The sequence below is a fragment of the Dama dama genome, chromosome 17 (genome assembly GCF_033118175.1).
Source record: "Dama dama isolate Ldn47 chromosome 17, ASM3311817v1, whole genome shotgun sequence".
In the NCBI taxonomy this organism is placed as follows: Eukaryota; Metazoa; Chordata; class Mammalia; order Artiodactyla; family Cervidae; genus Dama; species Dama dama.
In genome coordinates, this window is record NC_083697.1 from 64,194,392 (window position 1) to 64,207,067 (window position 12,676).

A 12,676-nucleotide genomic window follows, 5' to 3' on the forward strand; every position below is an offset into this window, starting at 1 on the left:
AAAAATTAGACTGCATCAAAAGGACTGATCCACACATGCAAGAAACACCTACCAACAAAACCCATCTTCACAACCACCAGATTATCTCACCAGCAAGTGAGACTGCAAGGTTTGGGGGCTAGGCCGTACCACTTCGTGCTGCGCATGGGGGGATTCGTGCCCATTTGGCTGCGACTGACCGTTTCCCCTCGCTTGGTTTTGCCTTTGCTCCCCCTGCGCAGGCACCCACAGTGCGTCAGGCCGGCGCCTTATAGCGGCAGCCTGGGCGGCTCCGCTCGCTGTTTTTTCGCTTCTCTGGGTGGTACGCCTTTCGAAGTCCGCGAAGATGCAGCTCAAACCGATGGAGATTAACCCCGAGGTGAGCGCCAGGTGCACGGTTACCCGGGGGTGGCGGGGAGCGCAGGGCCGAGGCTCAGCCCTCGCTAGGTAGCGTATCGCTGACTGCTTTTATCTTTGCATTTTTTTCCCCTTTGCATTTGCTTTTCAGATGCTGAACAAAGTGAGTGACGTCTCGCGCTGCCTCTGCCCTCCTCCCCCCGGGAGCACCGAGGCGCCCTCGGCTGTTCCGCGGAGACCCAGCGGCCCCCTGCGCACTCCAGAGGCGGCGGGGCCGGGGCGCGGCCCGGGCGCCGTCTTCCTGCGGCTGCATGGGGGGCGGCGGTGACTCTGCGGAACCGGTGGGAGGTGGGCTGGAGGAGGCCGGGCCCCGAGGCGAGCGCCAGGCCGCGCTCCCGAGGGCGTGGCGCGGGGCGCGGGGCGCGCGGGGCTGGGGTGCCCGGGCGTCGCGGGCGCCACGTGTGGGCCGCGCTTTGTGCTGTGTCACTGCGCCCGGCGGCGGCGGGGCGGGGCGGGGCGGCGCCGCGCTCCTCCGGGCCCGGGCGGGGCGCGGGGATGCTGCGCCGCCTCCCTCCTCCCGTGCTGCTCGCCCCGGCGGGTCTCCGCACTCGGCCGCCGCATCTCCTCTCCGCAGGTGCTGAGCCGGCTGGGGGTCGCCGGCCAGTGGCGCTTCGAGGACGTCCTGGGCCTGGAGGAGGAGTCTCTGGGCTCGGTGCCGGCGCCGGCCTGCGCGCTGCTGCTGCTCTTCCCGCTCACGGCGCAGGTAGGGCGTGGGGCCCCGGCTGCGCAGGCTCCGCGCTGCCCCCGAGCCCGAGCGAGGCGGTGAGGACGGCGCAGGGTCTCCTCCCGTCCCGGCCCCCCAGGCCTGGCACACTGCCTTTTCCTTGTCGGGGATGGAGGGAGAACTCACACTTTCGTGGTTCCTTACTCCCTGGGGGTCCTGTTGATTGAGTTTATTGCGTTGTCTCGCGTCCATCCGCGTTGCCTTCAACTTGGAAGAGAAACAGCATCTCAGTTCCATCATCCTCATTATCCCGGAAGATTGTTCATCCTACTCGTGAGGCAGGTTGAACCTAGGCTTTTCCGAGCTTTTCACGCCAAGGAGTGGCTGGCCGATTGTTGGCCTTTAAGGCCTGTGATCTGTCGTTTTATTGTCGGGTTCTGTCTCAGACTCCCACTTTGGTGTAAAATGGAGGGATCCCGGCATGCCTAAACCCCAAGGAAACAATAGGTTCTTTAATTATACGCCCCTCTGCCTGGACCTTCGGTGGATGCAGGGGTTTCTTCCCAACCCTCCACTCCCTACAACTTACGCACTTGTGTTTTTCAGTCCCTCTTACGTGTTCTTCTAAAGCTTAATCACTGTGCCTCGTTCCTGTGTGGAAATCACCTTCTAACTCGCTGACCTTGTAGCTCATTGAACAGGTGGACATTAGGCCTGTCTTGGAAATGCTTTTTCATTTCTCTTTAGGTGGCCTTCCTCCTGCAAGTGTGCATGGATGTATCTCAAAGACTGAGTATCAGATATAAAAAGGTAGCTAGGGTGATGGTCTTGGATGTACGGAATCCCACTAATGAGCATGGCTTTGTCTGTGTTCAAGTGCTGCCGCTCGATCCCTGATTTAGGAGTGGTTGAATTTTGCTTAATTGACACTCCGGGGGCATTAGCCTATTGGGCATCATTCCAAACAGTGAGTTTAACTCAAGCAGCATACTAAAGCGACATTTCTAGAAACATCCTCAGCATAAATTAAACCTTTGGAAAGTTCAGGCGTTCGTCCAATGCCAAGTATTGGGGGTCAAAAACAGTTATTCAGAGCTATTAGGATAATCCCGCTGACATGTTTGTTACTGAATTTTCACTTAGGTGAAAATGGAGTTCCCGGATAATTGCAAGTCAAAGTATGCTCCCTGTAGGTCAAATCAAATGCAGTTTTCTCTCATTGGAGCCTCTCACAGAGGGTTCTTATTAGAGGAACCATGATGACTCGGGGGTTTTTGAGCAGCAGCCTTCAAAAGGCAAGGCCTCTGGGAGGCAGTGGAGAAGCGTATTTGTCTTACAAAAGCCTACTGGTCTCATTTTGCTGGATCAAGCAGCTCTTGGCTAGAGAACATTCTGGATTGAACATTTTGTGCTTGAGAGAGCTTGATACTTTTTCTTTAGCTCTAGTTAAGTCTACCAGATTCAGTGAATGCCTATTTTGCAACGCAGAACACTTGGGCTAAGCAAAACACCTCCTGGGCTAAATACTGAAGCAAATTCAAAACCAGTTGAGGTTTATAGGTGGACTTCCAAAAAGCTAATGTTAATTTAGAAAGCATCTAATTTTGTCCAAGAATATTGTGAAATCCCAAATGGACTACTTCTAAAACATTTTAAATGATCATGAAATATTTACAGAAGTGTCACCATGCCAGAGTTCAGACAACCATAAAGGATGATGCTACCCCGTTATGAAAAATTAAATCTTTTTTTTAGCAAAGTGAAAATCCTTAACAGTTGATAGAAGCTCAATTCAATTACAGTAGATAGATATATGATGCTAGAACTTCCTACTACTTGGAGTTTGTTGATCTTATGTGACAAGAGAGCTTATTCCTCTGATGGTACCACAGACAAAGCTGAAACTTCAATTCCATGTAAAATAATGCAAGGCTACTAGAATTAGAAATATATGGACTTCTGGGGTTCTGTACGATTTATACTGGTTGTAAAAATTAGCGTTTCTGTAGTGTATAATTGGCAAAGAAACAAGTGTCTCCGATTTCTTACAGAGAAATTTTTGTGAACTCACAATCCAGCATGCTAGACCAGTTGTCTTTCCTCCCTAAAAGTTGTTTAGTTGCTCAGTCGTGTCCGACTCTTTGCAACCCCATGGACTGTAACCCACCAGGCTCCTCTGTCCATGTGATTCCCAGGCAAGAATAACTGGAATGGGTTGCCATTTCCTTCTCCAGGGGATCTCCCTGACCTGGGTATCAAACCCGTGTCTGCATTGCAGGCAGTTTTTTATTAAAAAGATGAGGGGGTTGTGAATTTCTTTAAATTGTTCCTTTCTATAGTTTTGTTTTTGAAGTGACACGTACTTGGACTAGAATAACTTCAGAGAATAACGAGGTATAAACTAGCTGGTGCTCTTGGGCTTTCAGTTGACCAATGCTTGATGGGAATGCATATGTGAGATGCAGTTGTTGGTGTTAAAAGGAAGGAAAGAATGAACTTGTCTGTTTTTCTGACTTAATCACGCCATCCATCTCAAGCTAAAAGGTGGCAGTGGTGTCTAGACAGGCTTGGGCTACAATCCAGGACTGCTACTGCGGTGCAGCCGCGGGGTGGGGTGTCTGCACCTCTCAGAACCCCATGCGCTGACTTGGTACGGGAGGCAGACGGGCTGCCCTCCGGGTGCCGGCCAGCACCTCGGACCGAGACTCCTGGTCACACATCCCACCTGTGTCTCCGTTTAGGCCCTATAACTCACTGTGCTGCCGTCTGTGCTTTGCGTTTGCATTTTGAGATGTAAAAATGTCTTCTTGAACTCACAGCATGAGAACTTCAGGAAAAAACAAATTGAAGAGCTGAAGGGACAAGAAGTCAGTCCCAAGGTGTACTTCATGAAGCAGACCATTGGCAACTCCTGTGGAACCATCGGGCTCATTCACGCGGTGGCCAATAATCGGGACAAGCTGGAGTTCGGTGAGTGGGTTTTGAGGCCAGTTATCCTCTAGTTGATCTTCAGTTAACCACAGTGCCTCCTTCCAACACTTGCAAGGGTCTACTCGGCAAAACCATTGCCTTAACCTTTTTTTTTTGAAAACCTACTTAGGCATATAGGATCAGCAGGTGAATTCTCATTGTTCCTTCTCTTTTGAGGAAGGGAAGCTCCTTTTCTAAGAAGCATGGTGTGGCTTCCTCCACCTGGAGTGGCAGACTCTTGGGCTCTCCCATGAACAGACAGCAAATTGTGATTCTCATGTGCTCCTGGTCTAGTCTCAACAATTCTGAAGAGCTAGAGTAGATGTTAAGCCATAAAATACCAGCCTTTAGGGCCTTTGTTTAATGGTGCAGTGTCTCATAAGCAACAGGAGAGCTAACATGGCCTAAAGCAGCAGGAGATCCTGCAGACGCATAGCCACAGCCCAGCACCTTGAAAGGTCCGTCTCTGAACAAAGCTGCATCAGGGGTTTTAGCCTGCCTCCAGCGGGTGCTGTGGAGGGCGTAGAAGAGACGAGTCTTAGCCCTGAAGTGGGCAGAAGCTCAGTTAACGGAGCTAACAGTGCTAAAGTATATGGCATTGTATTAGATTTAGGCCAAGGGTCAACACATTTAAAAGCTAGAGAGTAAGTCGTTTAGGCTTTGAGGGCCCTGTGTTCTCTGCCCTTGTAGCGCTAGAAGAGCGGCCTTAGACAAGATGTAAAGCAGTGGATGCGGCTGTGTTCCAGTAAAACTTTTATTTACAAAGCTAGGCAGCAGTAGTTTGCCAACTCCTGATTTAGACGGCGGGTGGGGGTGGCTGAGAACTGAGTAACTTCATCTAAGAGTCCATGTTGTTGTTTGTCGCAGGTCAGATCCTTTTTTAACAAAGGAATTGTGGCCAGACTCTACTCTCTGTATAATTTTGAAATTAAAAAGGAGGGGGTTATCCAGCCATAAAGGGACCAGATCTTCTAGAAGCTACTTTTTCAAATAATTGACTCAGCATAATCATATTAAGAAGTTGTAGCTTAGTCCTTTTTATCTCTTCTGCAGTGAGTATCATTTTGTTTAGAATGCTATATTCCCACAGTCGCAGATGCTGTCATTCTGTAAACACGGTCCTGATGGATAGGCTTAATCTGAGTCATAGTTCTCATCATGAAGTTATGAGGAGTTTCCTATAACTTCCGAATTTTGAATGGTGTGCATTTAGCAAATCTGATGAAGTTTAGAGCTGAAAATTCAAATTGAGGTCTTTTGAAATGCCAGTTGTTGTTGCTTCATACACACTGAGCAATGGAAAAATGTTTACACCAACCATCGGCTAGTCAGCTATTCTAGGCCAAACTGTTAGGCACATTTCAGGTCTTTAGGTTGATGTCTATCTGGATAACCGTATTACTAAGATTGCTTTTCTTTGCCCTGAAATAAGTCTTGGTTTGAGAACCATTACTAGGTTTGAATGTTGCATCATGTATGTAGTAAACATGCATTATGCATTGGCAGTTGCTGTAGATGACAGGACTAGACAAGACAGTTCTGCCTTCATGGCATCAAAAATCTTACAGATACATGCTACAGTTGGATCAGTGCCGTAACAGATGTAATCAAAGAGATGAGGGTGAGGTGGACGATGAAGGGGTTGGGGAGCCAGGGAGAAGATGTAAGGAGGAGCCTGAACCCTAGAAGGGAGAGTTCTCTGGTTTGAATGCAGTGAGAAGGGAGTGGTTGGAGAAAGAGGCTGGGGAGGGGATAGCTCATTCCCATCTTCTGAGGCCATGGTAAAAATCGCAGGTTGCCAAACATGACCAAGGATGCGATGTCTTTGGTCATCAGTAAACGTGCACCCATTCACACTATACCTGTACTGATGATGTTTTTGTGTTTTTTTTTTTCCCCCAGAGGATGGGTCCGTTCTGAAACAGTTTCTTTCTGAAACAGAGAAGTTGTCCCCTGAAGACAGAGCAAAGTGCTTTGAAAAGAATGAGGTAGGAAGGGAACTTCTAGAACATTGATTTTTAGTCCTCTGGAGGTTTCTATGCTGACTCTTCTCTGTTTTCCACAGGCCATTCAGGCAGCCCACGATGCCGTGGCACAGGAAGGCCAATGTCGGGTAAATACAAGTTAAAGCCAGGCGGTCCAGGTGACCTCTGTGTTTCCCCAGAAACATGTGCAAAAACCTCTCCCCAGGATTCAGCACATGTGTCTACTCAAGGCTAAGGAATGCCAGAAAGTTCTACCAGAATAATGCCTTGACCAGACCTGTTCATAAAAATGGCTCTGCTAAATCTCTGATTGGCACTTGACACAGTCTTGAGTAAATTGAGGCTGATAATGTTTTATGTAGACTCAAATGGGTCTAGTAGAGTGAGTAACACCCTTCCTAGTAATGAACATTTTAGATACTCTTAGTTGGAGAGCAAGCTAGACCAGCAAGGACTCACAGTTTCTAGATGACTTAGGTACCAATAATATCAGAGGCTTCGAGTCAACTGTTAGATTTAAATTTGTTCAACCCTAGTTGGCTCTGCCACTATCTAGTCTTGACCTTGGGTGAGATGCTTATCCTCCTGAAGTCTTCATTTCCTCCTCAGTAAAAAGCAAGTCTTAAGAGTTCTGTTAGTTACTGAGTATCTACTTTAATGGTCTTAGAATAAAACCTAATATATCAGAAATAGATATTAGCTCTAATCATTTAAAATAATACATAAGCAAGTTGGTTCAAGCATATTCCACTTAGGGACTTTATTTTTTAACAAATTGGGTCCTGCTTATTGTATATTGCAAAATACAGATATCAGATCAACAGATTGTACACCTTAAACTTATGTAATGTTATGCCATTTATATCTTAATTGTTTCTTTCAGCTTTATTTTTAAATGCAGTATATAACACAATAAAAATTCTCATTTTCGAAAATATGTCTTGATTCTCTTCAGGTAGATGACAAAGTGAACTTCCATTTTATTCTGTTTAACAACGTGGATGGCCACCTCTATGAACTTGGTATGTTTCACTTTTGGAATCTAATATAACTGCATGCTTTCTCACACAAAGTTCCGCTTACAGTGCTGGTGTGGGCCCTTATGGCCACACTTAGTATATCTTTAAGAAGCTGGAACACCATGGTATTCTTATGGGGGCATTTAACCCTTGTCATGCCCAGAGTACCTCCCTCAGGCAGCTGACCAGTAGAATGAATGGATTTAGTCACAAACCAGTGAAGAGAATTGGTCAGCCACTTCAAGATACACATTCAGATTCTCTCTTCTACCTTCTGCTGTAGCATTACCAGTATAGAGTCTGCACCATCATCCTTTTCGGACAAGGAATACTTTTAGAAGGAAATAAATACTTAAACATGACCTGATCTGTGTAAAAAGAATTTAGATATGTTGGGGTAATTCCTATTAGCTGGTTTTACAGGCAACAAGGAAGATCATCCATCCTCTGTTTTAGGAGTTATCCCCTTTATTAATGGGGAAAGACTTGCAGCTGTGTTCTCTCAAGCCAAGATGCTACCTGTGGGCAAGCAAGGGCAAAGAAAACTTGGGGCCAGTCAGCAGTTGTTGAGGGACACATGAAACCTCAAAGATCCCTTTGTCTTGCCTCCACCTTCCCTGTATCTCACAGACTGCATCTAACTTTTGCGCTGTGGTCCTTCCCAAGAGATGGGCACAAGCCCGGATGTTAGGTTGCTAGGTTGGGCTTGTGTGGTCCTGGCGCTTGTAGATTAGAATGGCTGGGATGGATGTTAGGAACACTTGAACCTCATTTCCAGCCTGTTTGTAGGCAGCCTTCCCTCGGTGGGAGGGGTAGTTGTATTTGGAAGAATCTAAAGCTAGCCTTTATGTGGGACAAGCCCAGTGGCCAGAAAACACGCAGAGAGAACCGACGTGCCTGGCTTCTCTGTTTCAGATGGACGGATGCCTTTCCCGGTGAACCATGGCACCAGCTCAGAGGACTCGCTGCTGCAGGTAATCTTCGGCATCCATTTCCACTGGGGCCCACATTGTGTCAGCCAGGTTGTCTCTTCTGAAAGGCAGGCTTTTTTTTTTTGGTACAGCCAGCATCAATCATCTGGGATAAGAGCAGTCTTGAGGGCTTAAAGATCATCTTAATAATTCTTTCTACCTCATTTTATGCTTCAGAGTGGCACTGATTAATAATCTGTCTCGAGTTCTGTCTTGTAGCCCACAGTTAGAATTAGCCTGAAAGTCACTCTTTACTTCCTGTGGGATTAAGGTGACAATTGTCCTTTTGTCAGATTACATCATAGCCAGTGACTCAGACTCAGGGAACAGCAACCCAAGCCTTGCCTTATCTCTCTCTGACCGCTGAGCGTGGGTCGGTCTTGAACTGTGAATTCTGGTTAGGTAGTTAACTCTGGAGTTTTTTCTTCCCACCTGGTCGCTCCACTGTTAACAGGTCAAAAGAAGCAAATTCACAACATGCCTGAAGAGAACTTTAAGATCCAGGGTCACCGTCTAACTATCCTGGTACAAGTGACTGCAGACAGCTCTTAATTCTAAAACAGGGCTGGCGGACTAGTCCACTTCACCCTAAAAATGAATCTAGAGTTGATTCAGTTTGCTCTTATAAAGGGAAATTGCTTAATTGTAATAAAATTGAACATGATGTTAAGATATAATTTCTTCATTTGTCGTAATAAAAGCTAAACTCTTCTGCGTGCTTATGTGCAGACAAGCAGTTGGCAAAAACTTTTTCTGCGACGAGCCAGGAAATATTTTAGGCTTCCTGTGGCATATGGGCTCTGTTGCATGTATTCACTTCTTCTGTGACGGCTCCAAGGCAGCCCATAGGCAATGTCTAAATGAATGCGTATGGCTGTGTTCCACTTAAACTTTATTCACAAAAATAGGCAGCAGGCTGGATTTGGCCCACGCATTGCAGTTTGCCGACTCCAGGCTAGATGCTGTTCTACATTAATTACCTGTTTCACAGAGTCCTTTTACTGATGCTATGAGGTAGTTATTCACATTTTACGGATGAGGAAGCTGAAGTGCAGAGGTAAGTGATGCCCATGGTCAATGGCAAGCTGTCGAATCAAGCTTCGAATCTAGTTGGTCTGTCTTTAGAGTCTGTGCTCTTAGCCACTGTACGATACTGCCTTTATAATAGACCTGTCTTTGGAATGTCATAAGCCTGGTGACCTCCAGGTATTAGTGGACCAAATGATGCCATTCTTGGAGGGAGGGTCACTTTCTCTAGCCAGCTTTCATATCCACCTGAGATGAGTCAGAGCTAATTCTTGGATATACCAGGGGTACATGAGAATGGTGATATGGAATGAGAAATAGACCTAGAGAAACAGGATGGGGGTTTGCATGAGAGTCAGGATTCACTTATGGGAGAGAAAAAGGATAGGGGCAGTAATTCTTGTTGCATCCTATTTGGATTAAAGTTTCCCAGGTGCATACTTAACTCCTGTCTAAGTTATCCTAACAAACAGGCACGCCTCACATTGTGGGTTCGGTTCCAGACCATCACAATAAAGTGGATATCTCAAGAGTTGAATTTTTTTGGTTTCCCAATGTATATAAAAACTATGTTTAGGTGTGCAATAGTGTTATGTCTAAAAAAAAACAATATACATAGCTTAATTTAAAATACTGTTAAGAATTGCTATGATCTGAGCCTTCAGTGAGTCAGCATTTTTGCAATAGGAACATCAAAGATTACTGATGACCGTAACAAGTTTAATGTTAATGGAAAGTTTGAAATACTATGAGAGTTACCAAAATGTGACACACACAACCAAGTGAGCAAATGCGCTGGGGAAGTGCTGCCAGGAGACTGACTCCATGTAGGGTTGTTACAAACCTTCAATTTGTGTGAAAAGAAAATGCGGTATCTTCAAAGCCCAGTAAAGTGAAGCCCAATAAAATGCGGTATGCCTGTACCATAAAACGTGCTCTTCACAGAGTACCTGAAACTGTTCTGTGAATAGAATTTATGAGGTGTGGGGAAGGTAAGAACCTTTTTGTTTTTAAAAAAACCTATATTACAGTCAGCCAGCATCTTAATCAGTGGGAATTCTTTTCCCAAGACTGGTCCTATATGGTTAGAGATGTTTTAGGTTATCTAAGTGAAAGTCGCTCGGTCGTGTCTGACTCTTTGCAACCCCATGGACTGTACAGTCCATGGAATTCTCCAGGCCAGAATACTGGAGTGGGTAGCCTTTCCCTTCTCCAGGGGATCTTCCCAATCCAGGGATCGAACCCAGGTCTCCCCCATTGAAGGCAGATTCTTTACTGCCACCAGTGAAGCCCAAGAACACGGGAGTGGGTAGCCTCTACATTTTACAGCAGATCTTCCCGACCCAGGAGTCGAACTGGGGTCTCCTGCGTTGCAGGCGGGTTCTTTACCAACCGAGTTGTCAGGGAAAAGCCCTAGGTTATACTCCAAATAAACTTGCTAAACTGGTGAGAAAATACATAAACTTAACCCAAGTATCTTAAATTTGAGTGAATTAGGTCACTGCTTATTGTGTATGTAGCAGTTGGCTGTTGTCTTTAGAGGCACACTCTTCATGTTAATGAACACTATGGGTCCTAAAGGAAAGTGGACTTGGGGAAGGCAGTCTGTAATACCAGTGTATTAAAAATTCTGATAGAATGTTACTTTAGATCCCCTACAGTTTTTCTGAGTGGTGCAAAACCTGGAAGAAAACCAGGATATGGTTGATGCTTTTTAAGGGCCGAAACTCATCAAGTTGGTGATATTTTAGACCTTGGGAACCAATGTTCCATGGTGGTTTTCTGTCAGAGTATCCAATAGCCTCTTAAAGGTCTTATATTTAATATTTTGGTTGGGCTTTCTATTGGACTTTTTACAAATTGAACAATGATCGATATTCTGATTCCAATACATTTAAACCCTAGCATTCAGCAGGTAACATTGGGGTCAATTTTCTGTCCTTATTCTTTGTAATTTGGGTTTTAAAATTAGTGATTCATGGCATTCCCTATATATCTAAGCAGTTATCATTTACCTGTACCTGGAATACCAGATATTTAAATTTTGTAGAATGTTTACTTTTCCCTGCAGAAGGAAATGGCAACCCGCTCCAGTATTCGTGCCTGGAGAATCCCAGGGACGGAGGAACCTGGAGGGGTTCAGTCCACGGGGTCGCAAGAGTGGGACACGATACCCCCACCAAAATGTTTACTTTCCCCTAATGAAGAGAAACCAATTTTCTGTATCTGGACTTGAGGGAAAGAGGGCGTACTTGTCACAACCAGGCCCACAGTGGCAGGCGCACGGAGCATTTGCTCGTGGTAACAATCAGAGCTTCCGAAGCCACGTCTGTGATGTGGGTGGGTCCTTGTCTTTCCCATCACCTGATGTTTTTTTTCCCTCCTGTCTTAAGCCCTGGTTTTCAAGTTTGTTGGGAGGTTTAAAGTCGGTCAGGGTGCACTTTGCGGGTCTCAGTGATCGTTTTCCCTTGAAGTGTTCATTGTGAGCTGGTGGTGTTCGGAACTTAATTCCCAACTCTCCTCCTCAGGACGCCGCCAAGGTCTGCAGAGAATTCACTGCGCGTGAGCAGGGGGAGGTTCGCTTCTCCGCTGTGGCCCTCTGCAAGGCAGCCTAATGCCCGCGGGGGCGCTCTGCTTCGCCCCTCTTCCCTCCCTTGTGAACGCGTCTCCCCCCAAAGCCGGTATGCAATGCTTCAGTACCTGTAGAGCACAGCGTCTTCCTTCGGGTCCGCAGATCAGCAATTAGCCTCCACCGCGCCCCCGGCCGGCAGAGCTCGGCTGTGGATGGAGCGAGTTTGGCGTCAGCCTGCGATGGCGAAGCGCTCCCCGCCCTGTGTCTTGTACCTCAGTATCTCATGCTTTAATGGCTACTTTGGTTTGTGTCTGTAAGTTAAGGCCTTGGATGTGGTTTGTCCTTGAAAGGAATAAAATTTTTCTGCTGATAAAGAGATAAGCCTAAACTGGTTTTCATTTTTTCTTCCCACCAATGTATCCCAAAGTTTCATAGCAATTACATATATACCTTCCGTATAAGAACTTATACAGTACTGGGAATAAAATTACCATGAAAATATTATCAGTTCAGTGTGATTTTAGATTTTTTTCCTATCAGTCCAGTCACTCAGTCGTGTCTGACTCTTTGTGTCCCCATGAACTGCAGCACACCAGGCCTCCCTGTCCATCACCAACTCCTGGAGTTTACCCAAATGTATATGTTATTATGTGTTCCTATGGTTTTTTTGTTTTTTAATTAGACTTTTTGGAGCAGTTATTTTTACTGAAATAAATTGATAATACATTGTTAGTTTCAGATGTACAACATAGTGATTCAACATTTAAGTACATCATTCAGTGATTACCACAATAAGACTAGTAACTACCTGTCCCCTTACAAGGTTAATGCAGTGTTAGTGATCATGTTCCTTATGCTATAAGTAATTTTACAGAAAAACAGAAGATATTAGAGTTCTCATGTACCCCTCATCCATTGGCACAAATGCTAAAACATCTGCCTGCAATGCCGGAGACCTGGGTTCATTCCCTTCGTGGAGAAGATCCCCTGGAGAAAGGAATGGCAACTCACTCCAGTATTGCAAGGAGAATTCCATGGACAGAGGAGCCTGGTGGGCTACAGTCCATGGGGTC

At 46.0% G+C, this 12,676-nt stretch overlaps 1 protein-coding gene across 1 annotated transcript; it reads left to right on the plus strand.

Annotated features, from left to right (window-relative positions):
* The first annotated feature begins 224 nt into the window (after nt 1–224).
* UCHL1 (ubiquitin C-terminal hydrolase L1) lies at nt 225–11,984 on the plus strand. The gene is made up of 9 exons (XM_061164657.1): nt 225–358; nt 488–499; nt 971–1,099; nt 3,880–4,030; nt 5,933–6,018; nt 6,096–6,143; nt 6,971–7,037; nt 7,950–8,008; nt 11,560–11,984. Exons 1-9 carry the CDS (start codon nt 326–328, stop codon nt 11,644–11,646), a joined length of 672 nt encoding a protein of 223 aa, XP_061020640.1. The 5' UTR covers nt 225–325; the 3' UTR covers nt 11,647–11,984.
* The last annotated feature ends 692 nt before the right edge of the window (nt 11,985–12,676 follow it).

Excerpts from the sequence above, each read along its gene's own strand:
- UCHL1 (XM_061164657.1), top strand. The coding sequence starts at position 326 with ATGCAGCTCAAACCGATGGAGATTAACCCCGAG. Across the intron at positions 1,100-3,879 it reads TCTTCCCGCTCACGGCGCAG|CATGAGAACTTCAGGAAAAA; the intron begins GTAGGGCGTGGG and ends TTGAACTCACAG. Across the intron at positions 8,009-11,559 it reads CAGAGGACTCGCTGCTGCAG|GACGCCGCCAAGGTCTGCAG; the intron begins GTAATCTTCGGC and ends TCTCCTCCTCAG.